Source organism: Protopterus annectens, chromosome 1.part2, assembly GCF_019279795.1.
Source record: "Protopterus annectens isolate FY-2018-M chromosome 1.part2, PAN1.0, whole genome shotgun sequence".
Classification (NCBI taxonomy): domain Eukaryota; kingdom Metazoa; phylum Chordata; order Ceratodontiformes; family Protopteridae; genus Protopterus; species Protopterus annectens.
In genome coordinates, this window is record NC_056727.1 from 365,149,739 (window position 1) to 365,165,450 (window position 15,712).

General features: G+C 39.3%; 1 protein-coding gene across 3 annotated transcripts in view; it reads left to right on the forward strand.

Moving 5' to 3' along the window:
- The window catches only part of CRLS1 (cardiolipin synthase 1), a 317,085-nt gene that overhangs the window by 160,558 nt on the left and 140,815 nt on the right, over nucleotides 1–15,712 (forward strand). For 2 of the 3 annotated variants that reach the window (XM_044056482.1, XM_044056490.1), the window contains one exon: nucleotides 2,309–2,377. The exons of the other annotated variant lie outside the window; for it this stretch is intronic. In XM_044056482.1, the coding sequence (XP_043912417.1) occupies nucleotides 2,309–2,377 (69 nt within the window). The remainder of the gene's footprint in view (nucleotides 1–2,308; nucleotides 2,378–15,712) is intronic. 3 annotated transcript variants of the gene reach the window in all.

A 15,712-nucleotide genomic window follows, 5' to 3' on the forward strand; every position in this document is an offset into this window, starting at 1 on the left:
AGAAGAGTGTCTGAGTTACAGGCCCTTATGGCAGTGGAACCCTTCATTATCTTCCATGCGGACTGGGTGTCCCTCAGGACTAACCCATCATTTATGCTCAAGGTGGTATCTAGTGTGGCTTTAAATCAATCCATTCATTTGCCAACCTTTTTCCCTAATCCTTAGAATAAATTGGAAAGGATCCTGCACTCCCTGGACATGCACAGGCAGCTTAGGTTCTATCTGGACAAGACTAAACCTTTCAGAAAATATGACCAGCTGCTAGTCAGCTTTGCTACAGGGGCAGAGGGCAAGGCCATTTCAAAGCAAACCATTTCTAAATGGATAGCACACTGCATCCATTTCTGCTACAAGCACCATGGGAAACCTACCCCACAGGGGATCAGAACACATTCCACTTGGGCTACATCAACCTCTACAGCATTTCTCAGGGGAGTCCCTACCAGGGACATCCCGGAAGCTGCAAACTGGACCTCTGTACACACCTTCACCAAGCATTACCACTTGCCTATCTTCTCCAAATCCAGAGCTGGATTTGCCACAGCAGTCTTACAGGACCTGCTTGCCAGCCCTAATGCTTCTTGACTGCTTCCACCCATCCTCAGCTTTGGGAATCAACCCAAATGTGATGACTGCAACAGTGAAGCACGAAGAACATAGTACAGTTGTGTATACTTACCATAAATGTAGATGTTAGAGTGTATTCACTGTTGCAGTCCTTGTTACCATCCCTCCAGCCCCTGACTTCTCTATACTTCTACCTATTCTTCTTTGTTTGGCCATATCTTATAACATTGGTAATTACTTTCTACTGGGGGTGTTCCACACCACGTAATTGCTTCCTATTGTGAAGGCTCCTGACATCTGATGCAAGAAAAACTGATGTAATGGCGTCGGCTGCATGTTTTGTACCCCTGACGACCTGACATCATGGAAGAAGCGACAGCATCCAACGCAGAAATCCCAAGACTCTGGTATTCAGGCCGACTGAGGGCTACCTGCAGGCAGATAACCCAAATGTGATGACTGCAAATGTGAATATACTCGAACATCTACATTTATGGTAAGTGTACACAACTGTACTGTCTCTTGACTCTCTGACGATGGTATGCTTGAAGAAGCCTTGGACACTCTCTTAATGATGGTTTTCTTAGTAGGGGTTATCATTGTGGGCAAGTTATTATCACACATTCTGAGATAGTTTCTGAAAGGAAAAATAGAGGGTCTCCTTATTTTTCAGCAAGACCCTGTAATGCCCAATGCAATCAGCTTAAACAGATGGACCCCTAGGTTTTTCTTTATCTACTGTAGTAATTTTCAACAGTTTTGTAATGTAGTTGGGATGAATTGGCCGGATCTGTTAGATGATGGTAAGATAGGTTCTGTGGTTCGTATACAGCCTTCCTTTACTTTTAGGAATAATATGTCCATTAAAAGATTACTTTGTTATGGTACCTGATAAAAGGCATACTTTTCCTTGCAATAGTTGCAGGGCGTGTTCCTCAATTGCTTTAGACATTCAGTTCATTCTTCCTGTTTCTGGACGTGTTTTTTCGACCAGGTTTTTAGCAACATGTAGGAGTAGTAATTTGATTTATTTGGCTACATGTCATTCCTGTGATTGTTTTAATGTAGGTAAGACTACATGTCAATTTAGGAAACGTATTCTTGAGCACTTAGGAAGTATACGTAATAGTGTTTCCACCAATGCTCTAGCCAGTCATGCTTTATCCCACCCAGGGCATAATATATTTCGTTTTAGAGTCCTGCAATTGTTTTTTCCTAGCATCAGAAGGGGTGAGCTTAATAACCAGATTGAAATGCTTGATCTGAAATGGATTGTTTCTCTTCAAGCACATAAATCACCAGTGTTGAATTTTGGAATTCTGCTTAAGCCTGCTTGGTAATGAGGTGGTGACTATGATGAGTTTGCTTTTATTGTTTTATTAGTAGACTTTGATGATTGGTTAAATTATATTTTAAATTTGATGTATTCTATGTATTTTTTATCTGTTTGGTCTGATGAAGCGGTAACCCCACGAAAGCGCTAACCTACTTTAATATATCTGTTTTATTGTGCCTTATACTGTGTTTTGTTTGGTGACTGTGTTGGCTGACTCACATTTCATTGTTTTTGACTGTTAGTTTTGTTGAATATGTAGTACTAACTTATGCAACACACTTCATGATCTGCTTCTTTTTCACTTTGCACCTTGTCTTTTTTGTATGGTAACTCAGTAGTGCTTGTGACCTTTTAAACTTTATTGTAATGTAGTTAATTAAGCTATTTTTGTTATAATTTATGCAGAGAACGGTTAGCAAGTACTTCAATCCCTGCTATGCAACTGCTCAATTAAAGCCTATGGCTATCAGTAAGGTAAGCTCTACTTTAATAGGTGCCAAAAGTACATGTAATTAAGGATGGAAATGTATTTCCAGCATGCACACAAGCACATATCCACTTCTACAGTTAATTTGTTTTACCAAAGGTTCCATATGTTTTTGCTTCATTAATAATTTTATTTTATTGTACATGCCCAACTAGTATGCACAACAGATTCTTTTATTAACACTTGTGGTACCATCTAGCTGGGCAGAAGGACATCCTTGAAGATGTTTAGTACAGTCTGTAAAAATGGTGATGTACTTGATCATTCCTCCTATGCTTTTTTTTTTCTTCTTTGTGAAGTTGGTAAGTTTAGGCCACACTGCATTTTTTTTCTTTTAAACAAGAAAAATCTTTATTGAATTATCACTCATGACATAGGCAATCATACATTTATATATATGAAAGAAAAAGATATATGACATAAAATCTTTTGTACCATCAAGTTTAGTCGAACATTACATACCTTGTTCAGTTCCTGCCTTCCCTTATACGTCATTCCTCCTCCAAAACATTATTCTGGATGTATTATTCCCACAATTCCCCTTTTGTCTATCTAATTTGTCCCTACCCTTTTCTAATGATCCCACTTCCAGTTCTTTTATGTCTGTTACTATATATACTACTTCTAGTACAGTTGGTTTAGACTTTAATTTCCATTATTCTAGTAATTACTTTTTTGGCAGCCACCAGAATTGATCTCAGCAGGGCCTTAATATGTCTAAGCAATTTTGGTTCTGTATCATAGCTCAAAAATAATTTTCTTAGTTGCACCAATTTGATCACCCAGTATTTCTGACAGAGTAGTCTGCAGGGAATTTTTAAGGTCTGCCAACTCATTACACTCCTGAAAAATGCATTCCAGTTACCTCTTTCTTCCCCATCACACCTCCAACATTTGCAGTCAACATGAGGAAAACTTATTTGAAGTCTGCTTTGGGTATAAAAATACCTACACAAATGCTTCCAAGCAAAATACTAAATCTTCTAGACTTTGTTGCATATTTGGGGGCCATACATATATCCTTCCATTGTTTCATTGTGGATTACTTATCCATTCTCTCTTCACAATCCTTTCTGACATCCTGTGATTGATTCTTGTAGTTATCATGCACTATTTTAGATGCTGTATTAATTATCCCTGTTTTACCAACAGCTGCTGTTCTAGATTCCACTAAAATTTACTGTACCATTGCTGTTTTTTCACTTAGGATCTCTTATTCCTATCTCTTTGTCTATCTATACTGTGATATCAATCCTTGATAGGAAAGGCAATCTGTAGCCTGGAGTCCAAATGTTGTATTCTTGGCCTTTTCCCATTCTGTTATCTTTTTTCTCTAATTTTATTGTTATATCTTGGTTCCTTTGCCAGATTTCTTCACTAAATTCCATCCCATTCTTGCCTATTCTCTGTACCCCTAATTACAATCATCCCTATCAGCAGAATCTCCTTTCTTCATTCCAGAGTTGACTTGGTTCTTAGAATACTTTTCGCTACTTTATGAATATAATATTTTGCATGGTTATTGTTATTCTCCTTAAGGATCTGCATCCAAAAGCCCACTTTCCTTATTTCTTGAGCTTCACCCTGGTTTATCACCATCCCTTTCCACTTTGAATTGTAACTTTCTGCTTGTGCTATGTATAGGAGCCTTAAATGTGTAGCTCTGAAATAATTTGGCAATACCAAACCACCTTGTTCTATTGAAAGGAGCAATGTATCCCACTTGACTGTTGCCCTCTTCCCTTCCCAGATCAAATCCTTCAACTTTTTATTAATTGCTATCCACAACTTCTCCTCTGATTGATATGGTATCCCTGACCTGTGTATAAAACTAACGGTACTAAAGACATTTTCACTGCTTGTATCTTATCTTCATCCACAAAACAGAGCTTCCATTTTTGTTTTTAGATTTTTTGTTTAGTTTCTTCCCAGATATCCTTAGCTGCCATAACATAATTCTTTTTAACCCATACACCTAAGCACTTAATTTTGTCATCTCCCCATAAATATGGGTATTGCTGAATCAATTTATGTGTAGGTAGGTAGTTTACAGCTGTTGTCTTTGATTTATCTTCATTAATTTTATATACCGAAAATACTTGAAACAGTCTCAGAATATTCCAATCCAAAGCATTGCATCCTTTTCTGACTTTTATCAGGTACAAAATATCACCCGTCAATAAAGCCAACTTTTCTTGTTTACCTTACCAATTATATCCTTGAATTTCTGAGTCCCTTTTTTTTCTTTACCAATGGTTCTTAATATAACACAAGTAATAAAGGGGAAATAGGACACAGCCGGTCTGGTTCCGCTTTTCAAACACAGCTTGAGACCCCCCCCCCCACACACACACACTTTAATTTTTGCCTCTGATCCCTCGTATATCCTCCTAATTAACTTTATTATTTTGTTGAGGAATGCAGGTGCTTCAATTGCCCTACTCATAAAATCCCAGCTTACATTGTCGAATGCTTTCTTTACATCAAGACTCACCAACAGCAGTGATATTTTCTTACATTTTGCTTCCCTCTGGATCATCATTGTTCTGTTTATATCATCAAATGTTTGCCTCCCCTCCACAAAACCATTCTGATCCATATATGTCAAGTTTGGCATGAATTTGCCATTCTTTTAGCTATTATAGACATAAACACTTTATAATTATGGTTTAGAATTGAAATGGGCCTATATGAAGTTGTACCTAATGAGTCTTTACCATCTTTAGGTACTACAGCAACCACCGCTTTCTTCCAGGATGTTGGTGCTTCTCATCCTTTTAAAATACTGTTTAGCAAAACTTTCTAGATCTTTATCACTATCTTCCCTCCTAGCTTCCAAATTTCTACAGGAATACCCTCTTTTTCTGAGACTTTCCTATAGATTGGTTATACGTCACCATTTTTACCTCCTCTCCTTTTATCCTAACTGTTAATAATTGAGCCTCATCTACATCTAACCTTAGCATATTTAATTCTTCCATAAACATTTCCACATTTGAATGCTTTATACAGTTCTTCATAAAAGTTTTGAAATATTTATAATACTACTGCAGGATCCGTTTATTTTCCTTGCTATAGGCTCCCTAAGCTTGGCAACAACCCTTTCTACTTTCTGTTGCCTGAGCTGCTGTGCTAAAAGCTTTCGTGCTCTGCAGTTAGTATCAAAACTTAATAGTGGTAGTAGTAGCAGTAGTAGTAGCAGTGATAGTTAACAGCAGTGTTTCTAAACTCATGCATCTTATCCAGATAGTCCCTTATTTTCTGTTTAACACTCTGTAGTTGTGACTGTTCTTGTTCTGTGAAATTTCCAGTATTTTGCAACACTTTAACCGTTGTCATTCCCTCTAAATAATTCTTGTTGCTTTTTAACCAGATCTCTTTTTCTTTGATTTCTATTCTATTTTGTTTATTTTTATTTATTTGACATTTGTTGACCGGGATAGTACGACTGAGCTTGCTCCCTTTTTCAGTGGAGGCCTGGGGAGAAAAGCTCTACAGTATAAATTATACAAGTACAACAAAATTCACAGTACAATTTAAGTACAGAATTCATAATACAAATTATACAAGTTAATACAGTCTGAGTACAAATTGTCCAAATATTAAGGAATTAACAGTAGTAAAGTAAGAAAGAAAACAATAAAAATTACATACAAAAAGATCAGAATAGATGTCAGGTTGCAGTACGTGTTAGAGATCTTGGAAAATGATGCAGTTCAAATAAGTAGTAAGTGTTGGGGAGGTGTGAAGGAGCAAGCTATCAAAGAAGTGCAGAATAATAGGTTATTGTAGAAATATACAGGAAGATAGAAGAGATAGTAGGATTTTGGGACCAGTGGAAGTAGGAAGGGAGGTTAAGGAGGGAGAAAAGGAGAGGAGGAGACAGGGGAGGGAAGAATTCAAGTGGGGTGATTACAGGGACTTCTCCAGGTACTGAATGGGTAATTTCTGAGAGATGTCTTGAATTCGTGAGCATGGGTGACATTTCTGAGGGCCATAGGAAGCTTATTCCAATAGAGAGCAGGGAGGTAGCTGAATAGTTTTGTCCAAATGATTTTTTAGGTTTGCGAATTTGTAAGAGATATTGGTCAGACCTTCTGAGGGAGCATGGTAGGTTATAGAGGGAGACAGAGGATATGCTAAGACAAGAGGAAGGCTTGTTTAGGATAATGTGGATAAAGAGGAGTTGAGTAAATAAGAGTTAGTTGTGAAACTCTAACCAGCTGAGTGATTGGAGAGCAAGACTGTGGTGTGATTTAGGAGGGAGGTTGACTGCAAATCTGGCTACTTTGTTGTATGTGGTTTCAAGTTTGAATAGTAGAGAGGACTTAGTAACTATTTGAGAGCAGTAGAAAAGGTTAGGGAGAAGATAAGCCTGAATAAGTGAAATTCTGGAATTGGGGGTAAGAAACCTTTTGTTTCTGCAAAGTAGGCCGAGTTTTTTGGTTGTTTTTTTTAATATAGTGGTGTAAATGAAGGTTGAATTTCAGTTCATCAATGATCATTCCAAGGAGTTTTGTGTGGGGTTCAGGTGTGATATTGGTGGTGTTTAGTGAAGAGATGTAAGAGAGGATATAAGGTGATAGAGAGATGAGTAGGAGTTGTTTTGTCTTTTTAGGATTTAGTGTAAGTTGGTTGTTAGTAAGCCAAGTTTCAGTGAGGTTAAAAGAGGTTTGAGGTGGGTGAGTAAGTCAGAGGGGTTGTCAGCTATGGTGATGATTTTAAACTCCATATCCTACTCCCTAACTATATTTTCTGAAGAAATGTCTATCTTCCCTAATAACTCCCAAAATATTTCCACTACCCATTACTTAAATTCATCTCTGTTTAACAGATAGGTAGCGAAGCACCCACCAAAGTCTCATTTTATTTCATTACCTGCATTTTTAGTTTAGTTATTATTGGTGCATGATCTGAAATAGTTATTTTATGCATATCAAAACTTTCAATTAAATGCACATGTGACAGGGAAATATAATTTCTGTCTAGCCTAGTCCAATTTTTGTTCCTTGGTGAATAATATCTAAATGCTCTCTGAGCTCCTACTACTGAATTCACATCTTCCGTATGAAATATTTTCACAAATTTCTTTAAAAAAATATCCTCGTTTGTTATGTTTTTTCTTCTAGGCCTCCCCAGATACATCTTTACTATTGCAAAGCAAATTCCAGTCCCCCACCTGTAAGTAATATTAACTGCTGAAAGTATTTATTTTCTCCCAGAATTTTCTTAAGTTCCATTTTAACAGTTTTAGGTGGAATATAATTACATGCCACCATAATTTATTCCTCATCCCTTGCCAGTAGCCCTTTACTACTACAGATCTTCCATTCTTATATTTTTTCCTCTTCTGTAACTATTGGAGCTCTTCAACCAATTAAAATAAGTGCTCCCCTTTTCTTTTGTATTAGATATTCTGCTGACTAACCATCCTGAAATCCCTTCATTATCAAATTCCCATGCTCAGTTCTTTCCAGATGTCTCTCTTGTAGCTTGGCTATTTGCTGTTTGCATTTCATAATGCAGTTCAATAATCTTTCTTTTTTCTAGACATCTGTGAGGCCATTCACATTCAGAGATAATATGGAAAGAGTTACCATTATGATAAGAGGTTATTATTCCCACTATGTTACATGGATACACATACAACCACGCTGTCACCAATAAGTGCACGAACCTCTGCTTCTTCTCAAAAAACGGATTTTATTCCAAACACGTTAAGCCATAAAAAGCCATAAAAAACAGTGTTAAGCACTTTCACCCACTGCAATGTGGGCTTCTTCAGAACACTGAAATGTTAAACAAGAACTTATTTTATTTAAAATGTTGGCGCCAAAATTAATCCGGCATTTAAAGCCATATATTAATATGCTCTCATTGCAACCGCAATAACGTCCTCAAAAAAATGTGTATGCACAACCTTTTCTATAGCTACAGCACTGAACATCTGATAAAATGCATCTACTACACAAACCGTATTATTAATACATAAAAAAATATATATATAATAATAAATCAAATGCATATATAATATGCTGTGATCACATAAAAAAACTTTACTAAATCTAAGAAGCATCTTGCTTACAATATATTGTACACTGTAAGTGAAGTCGCAAATTCAATATAGCGATGGAGTTTAATTCATACATGCAGAGTCCCTGTACTCTATGAATAATAAATAACTGGCATGTATAAATTGTCATACAAATGGTCAGGGATAAAGAAACTATGCACTCCCTATGCGTTAACAAGAATTAGTTTATAAAATATTTTGAAAACTATACATAACCAAATAGTACACAATTGATCACATAGTATCAATAAGTGTAATACATTTCTAAAATAGATTTGCAGGAAATGTAATCGTTAAGTCCAGGTGGATTTGTGGCATCTAAATATAGTTGCCACCACGTTTCCTTAAACGTTAGTAATGCTTTATGGTCACACCCTCGAGAATCTGTATTAATAATTTCCAGTATGGCAAACCTGAATTCATGAGTGTCACTCATCTTTTCAATATGCCTATATAGTAGTATCTTTCCTTCGTATACAGTAAACATGATCATAAATACGTTTTCTAAAACATCTTTCAGTTTTCCTACATAAAAACTGGAACATACTATACACTTAGCCAGATAAATGATCATTTTGGTCTTACAGTTGCCATATTTAAATTTAATCTTTGTGTGAACCGTATTATCGATCATTATACTAGATGACTGTAATATATATCCACATTGATTGCACATCCCACATTTCACTGTATGTTTCCCTTTATCTTTGTTATTTTTTATTGTAAATGTCTTTTGGTTGTATCTCTCCAGGTACCATTTATATTGTGACCCATTTTAAACACAAACCTAGGTTTAGTTCCTGTTATATCTGTCCAACTCGTATCCCTCAACAACATGAACCAATATTTGGTTAGTGTGTTCATAACCTGTTCTACCTCTAAGTTGTATGTTAATATACAAGATTTCTCATATTGAAGGATGTCTTTTTGGATGTTCACCGTGTTTCACTGTTGCAGTCATTACTGTAGGGTTCTTCCTGCCGGCAGGCAGCCCTCGGTCGGCCAGAATCCCAAAGTCTGGGTCCGACGTTGGCTGTGTACTCACCCTCCCTGACGTCAGTGCGCCAGGGGTACAAAGCTCCCAGCCGACGCCATGTTCTCTAGTCTTTCTTGCCGCGCGGTGGAAGCAGTTCGTAAGTGCCGGTCGGCTGACTCCTGTTATTTTTGGTGCTTCATACCGAAGACATTCTTCTTTTCAAAGCTAAGTACCCCATTGGGGAAACTTTTTTCTTGCTCCAGACCGATGTCAGAAAAAGTTAATAATTGTATTTCATGTGGGAAGCAAATACCTCATAAGAATTTTCACTCTTACTGTATTCCTTGTCTAGGCCCTGACCACGACGTAGCTAGTTGTCGGTTTTGTGCTAGATTTAATGAACGTACTATTAAACGGCGATACGATTTTGCCTTTCATTACTTTGGGAGGTGATTTAATTATAACATGTCGTCGGGCACGCTTCCGACTACCGGAGTTCATAAAAGGCGCAAGGATAAGGATAGGCCTCCGAGGTCCAAATCAGACGACAGTTTACAATCCGAGCCAGCTGCCGGTTCGGCCGTCGTCAGTGAGGCGCTTTTGCAGCCGCTGTCGTCGGCCATTACAGAACCGCTTGCTGAAATGGACTCCCACGAGGAGCCAACTAGGCCTTCGGATACTCCAGGTGCAGGACCTTCGGATAATGCTCCCTCGGATGGGTCCAGAGCCGCTGTGCAGGTACCGGCTTCCGAGGGGGTTTTCAGGCCTACGCAGCTTCAGGTAAAGGCAAAGACAAAGGCAAAGACTCCTCCTAAAACAAAGACTCAAGCCCAGGCCTCCTCTGATCCGGGACCTAAAATCTCAAAAACAAATGCTTAAAATGGTGGAGGACTTGCTAACTATGATTAGGTGTTCACATCCCCCTCCAGACAAAAGGCCAAGACAAGAATTGGATTATGAATCCTCTGATCAGGTATCTATCTCATCAGTGTCTTCCTTTGAACAGGATTATACTTTCCCTCCTTATGAGGATTCTGATTCTGAGGAATCCATTCCTTCAGCTTCTCCTCCTGAGGATTATTCTTTTGGGAAACTTTACATGACATGAGGGAACATTTTCACTGGGAAGGACAGGAGTACTCTGAATCTAAGAGAAGATTTCCTTCTTCTTCCCCAACACAGACCCCTGGCTATTCCTCCTATTTTGGATATTGTGGATGATGTCTTTTCTGAGTCTAATTTAACTCCTGACGCCTTTCCTCCAGCCCCTGCTAAGCCTTATAGATATTACAGAGTCCCTGACTCCCACCAGTTTCTATTTAAAAATCCTACTGCTGATCCAGAAACCATTTCTCAGGGTCCTAAGGGTGTTAAGGCCACCACTGCTAAGAACCCTATTCCGTCAGATAAGGATTCTAGAGCTTTGGAGAGATGGGGCAAAAAAGTGTACACTTCTGCTACCTTATCTATTAGGGCTTTAAATTGTCAATTTCATATGTTGAAATATCAGCAATACCTTTTGTCTGTTATGAAAAAAAACTGTGTACCATTTCTGCATGTGCAGACAATAAGGAATTAAAAGATTTGATGCATGCTACTGAGCAGGTGGGGAAACATATCTTACACTGTGGTTTTGATGCTTTGGAGGCCTCCTGCGGGGCGGCTGCCACTGGCACGGTCATTAGAAGGCATGCTTGGTTAAAGGAACAAAATTTGCCTGATCAAGTGAAAGCAAAATTACTGGATGCTCCTGTTCAACATAATGTTTTGTTTGGGTCTAAGGCTGAAGAGGTTATAAAGAAAATGGAGGATAAGGCAAAATCCATGCAAACAATTAAGAATTTCTTACAAGTTCAGCCTCCTAGATTTAGCAGAAATTGGCCAGCTAAAAATTGGTCCTTTCCCAGCTCGGACAGGCCTCAGAGGGGTAGATATAGGCGCCCCAGAAGGGAGAGCCCAAGCACAGACCTCTTATAGACATAGACAGTGGAGTGCTTCCACCCCCAGGGGTGGAGAAGATAGGTCTCAACCTTATAGGAAACAGGCTCAATGACTCCCCCTGCATGGCTCCAGGAACCTCTCTCCTGGAAGCTCCTCTGGGAGGAAAACTTTCTCTTTTTTACCGAAATTGGACTTGCATAACCCAAGACAAGTGGGTTCTGGATGTAGTTTTAAGAGGTTACAAATTCCACTTTCACACTTTACCAAAACCAAACGGATGGCCACTCCTACCAAAAGCTCAATGGGCAGAGGCATTAAAACAGGTGAGGTCCCTCATGCCTATGAGGGCCATAGAACTGGTTCCAAATTCAGAGACAGGACAAGGCTTTTATTCAAGACTCTTTCTAGTTCCCAGAAAGCAAAATACTTGGAGACCCATCCTGGATCTGTCATTCTTAAATTCTTTCCTGGAGATACCAAAGTTCAAGATGCTTACTCTGCAGCAGCTCCTGCCTATGTTGATTTAAAGGAGGCTTACCTACACATTCCTATCAGACAGGAGTGCAGAAGATATACCTCAGGTTCAAGGCAGGCTCAAAACATTGTCAATTCTCTGCGCTGCCCTTTGGCTTGTCTACTGTGCCCAGGGTCTTTACCAAGTGCCTGGCACCAGTAGTAGCTTACTGCAGACTCAAGGGAATTCAAATTTACCCTTATCTGGACGACTGCCTTATTCAAGCAGACAGCAAGGACATTTTACTCCAGCACCTGGAATTTGTTCAGAATCTAGTCAAGTACCTGGGATTCACTGTGAACATAAAGTCAAATTTGACACCCACTCAGCAGATAACTTTCCTGGGTGCTCTTTTAAACACAACAACCCAGATGGCATTCCTGGCATCAGAAAAACAACTACAGCTGGCTTCAACTTTCAAAAGCCTGGCGTTAATGTCTCAGCTAACTGCAAGGAAATTCCTGCAGGCTTTGGGTTACATGGCTTCTTGCATCCTACTCATACCATATGCAAGACTGCATATGAGGAAGATACAATGGTACCTAAAAAGCGTATGGTCCCAGTTTTGTCACAGTCTGGAAACAGTGATTGCTGTCTTGCCTTGCCTGCAAAAGGAATTCCATTGGTGGGCCATGGCATGTCTTCAAAACAAAGGGAAAGCTTTCAGTCTACCTCCAGCCTACCAAATGATAGCCACGGACGCCTCGGATTATGCATGGGGAGCCCACTTGAAGGGGAAAGGCCTGCAAGGTTTTTGGACAGAGAATCAGAAGCATCTACATATCAATTTAAAAGATATGTTAGCTGTGCAGAATGCCCTCTTGGCTTTCAGGTATTTTTTACAGCCAGGGCAGCTACTGATACAGACAGACAACACCACAGTTATGTGGTACATAAACAAGCAAGGGGGTTCACACTCCTACCCCCTTTGCAGACTAGCCATGACTCTATGGAACACAGCACTAGCTTGCAAAGTGGACCTACAAGCTCAATCCCTGCCAGGGAAACAAAACACTCTGGCAGACAGCCTGAGCAGGAACCTGTCGGACCCACACGAGTGGATGCTAGATACCCAAATATTCAAGATGATTACAGAAGCCTGGGGCTGCCCGGACATGCATCTATTTGCATCTCCCCACAACTACCAGTTACAGACTTTTTGCACAAGGACATATCACAAGCTAGCATGGAAAGTGAATGCTCCCTCATTCAGTTGAAGGAACCTCTCGGGGTATGCCTTTCCACCACTACCTCTTCTACCAAGGGTGTTATTAAAAATAAAACAGGACAAACCAAAGCTGATCTTACTAGCCCCGAATTGGCCTTGACAATTTTGGTACTCAACACTGATAAATCTATCCCAGGAACCTCCTTGGATTCTACCTCAGATTCCTAATCTTTTGTCTCAACATCAGGGCCAGGTCCTGCACTCTCATATCAAAACTCTCAGCCTGGCAGCCTGACGTGTTCAGGGTCTATAATTAATCCTACCCTTTCCAAACAGGTCATGGATGTTATCTTAGAAGCCAGAAGGCCTAGCACTAGGAAATCTTACGAAGGTAAATGGAAGAGATTTTGCACCTGGATGCATACTCAGGAATCAGATCCTCACATTCCAAATATTCCATTGATTTTACAGTACCTAACAGATATGTTGCATAAGGGTTTATCTTTTGCCTCCATAAAAATACATGCCTCAGCTATCTCTGCACATTATAATACAGATCCTCCAATTTTTTCACATCCACTTCTGAAACAATATCTCAGAGGAGCAAAGAATTTAAGGCCCCCTAGGACACCACCCATTCCTGTCTGGGACCTCAATTATGTCCTAGAAAAACTTACTCTGCCTCCTTTTGAGCCTGCTGCCACATCTGATATAAAGTATTTATCATGGAAGACTGTTATCCTACTGGTTTTAACTTCAGCCAGGAGAGTCTCGGAGTTACAAACGCTCATGGCTGTGGAACCTTACATTATTTTTCATCAAGACAGGGTTTCTTTGAGGACTAACCCTACTTTCATGCCTAAAGTGGTTTCTAAAGTGGCTTTAAACCAAACTATTCACCTGCCAACTTTTTTCCCTAATCCACAAAATAAGGGGGAGAGGATCTTGTATTCTTTGGACGTGCACAGGCAGCTTCGCTTTTACCTGGACAGAACCAAGGATATCAGGAAAACTGAACAACTGTTTGTTTCTTATGCAGCAAATTCCCAAGGCAAAGCTATTTCAAAACAGACCATTTCTAAATGGATTGCTCATGGAATCAGATTTTGTTACTCTCATCATGGAAAGCAAATCCCAGGAAAAATTAGGACACTCTACCAGAGCTGCTGCTACTTCAGCTGCCTTTCTCAGGGGAGTCCCTACTAAAGATATTTTGGAAACTGTAACTTGGAGTTTAGTGCATACTTTCTCTAAGCATTATAATCTCCCTCTTTATTCTAAGTCTTGGGCGGGCTTTGCTTCTGCAGTCTTACAAGGCCTTCTAGCCGCCCCTTCTACTCAATAACCACCACCCTTAATTTCAGCTTTGGGATTCAACCCTACAGTAATGACTGCAACAGTGAAACACGATGAACATAGTACAGTTGTGTACACTTACCATAAATGTAGATGTTCGAGTGTCTTCACTGTTGCAGTCTGGGTTACCCACCTTCCTGTCCCCTCTTATACTTTTATTGGTGTGGTTCCCTGCTTCACCCTTCTTCTGAGGTGTATTTGCTACAGGGTATGGGGTTTGTTGTATGTTACATTTTTGTTTTACTTTTAGCCTTTACTTTTGGGCACATGACATCTGGGGCAAGAAAAACTGGAGAACATGGCGTCGGCTGGGAGCTTTGTACCCCTGGCGCACTGACGTCAGGGAGGGTGAGTACACAGCCGACGCCGGACCCAGACTTTGGGATTCTGGCCGACCGAGGGCTGCTTGCCGGCAGGAAGAACCCTACAGTAATGACTACAAGAGTGAAGACACTCTAACATCTACATTTATGGTAAGTGTACACAACTGTACTTTATCTTGATTTGTTTTACTAATCTTGTTTGATCTAAACCTTTGGATATCTCCAGATCCCAATAATGGTTTGTATTTTTTTCCCCATTCAAATTTTGTATTTTGTCCTATTTTTCCATCATCCCAGGGGGATATCCTCTTTCTTTAAATAGATGTGTGATAAAAGTTACTTCTTCTACCATCTCCATGTAATGTGAGGTCATTCGTACAGCTCTAATACATTGACCCTTGAATATGTTGTACTTCATTTTCTCTGGATGGTAGCTCCCATATTCGAAATAGTCATTAGAGAAAGTACTTTTCCAATGTATATGAGATTTAATTTCCCCTTCATGTCTGTATATATATGTATCTAAATAGGGGAAACCAACTTTGCTATAAGCATGGGTGAATTTTAGGAATGTACTACTACTATTGATGAAATCAATAAACTTACTTAAATTCTCTATACTGTCATCCCATAATATATAAATATCATATAGGAATCTGTAGTAGTGTTTAATTTTCTTAAAATGTTCACTGGAGAACAATATGGTATCCTCCCAATCTAGCATAACCATATTTGCAAAAATAGGTGCGCATGCAGCGCCCATCGCTACTCCCCTGATTTGACAAAAATGTTCGCCTTCATAATAGATTAAATTATTATCTAATACTATAGACATGCATTCCATTATTAAACAAGTTCTATCCCAATCAAGCTTGGTATATCGTCTAATACTATTACAAAAAGCATCCAACCCTTCTTGTTTGGGGATGCATGAAAATAAATCTATAACATCTATGGTGACTATTATACAT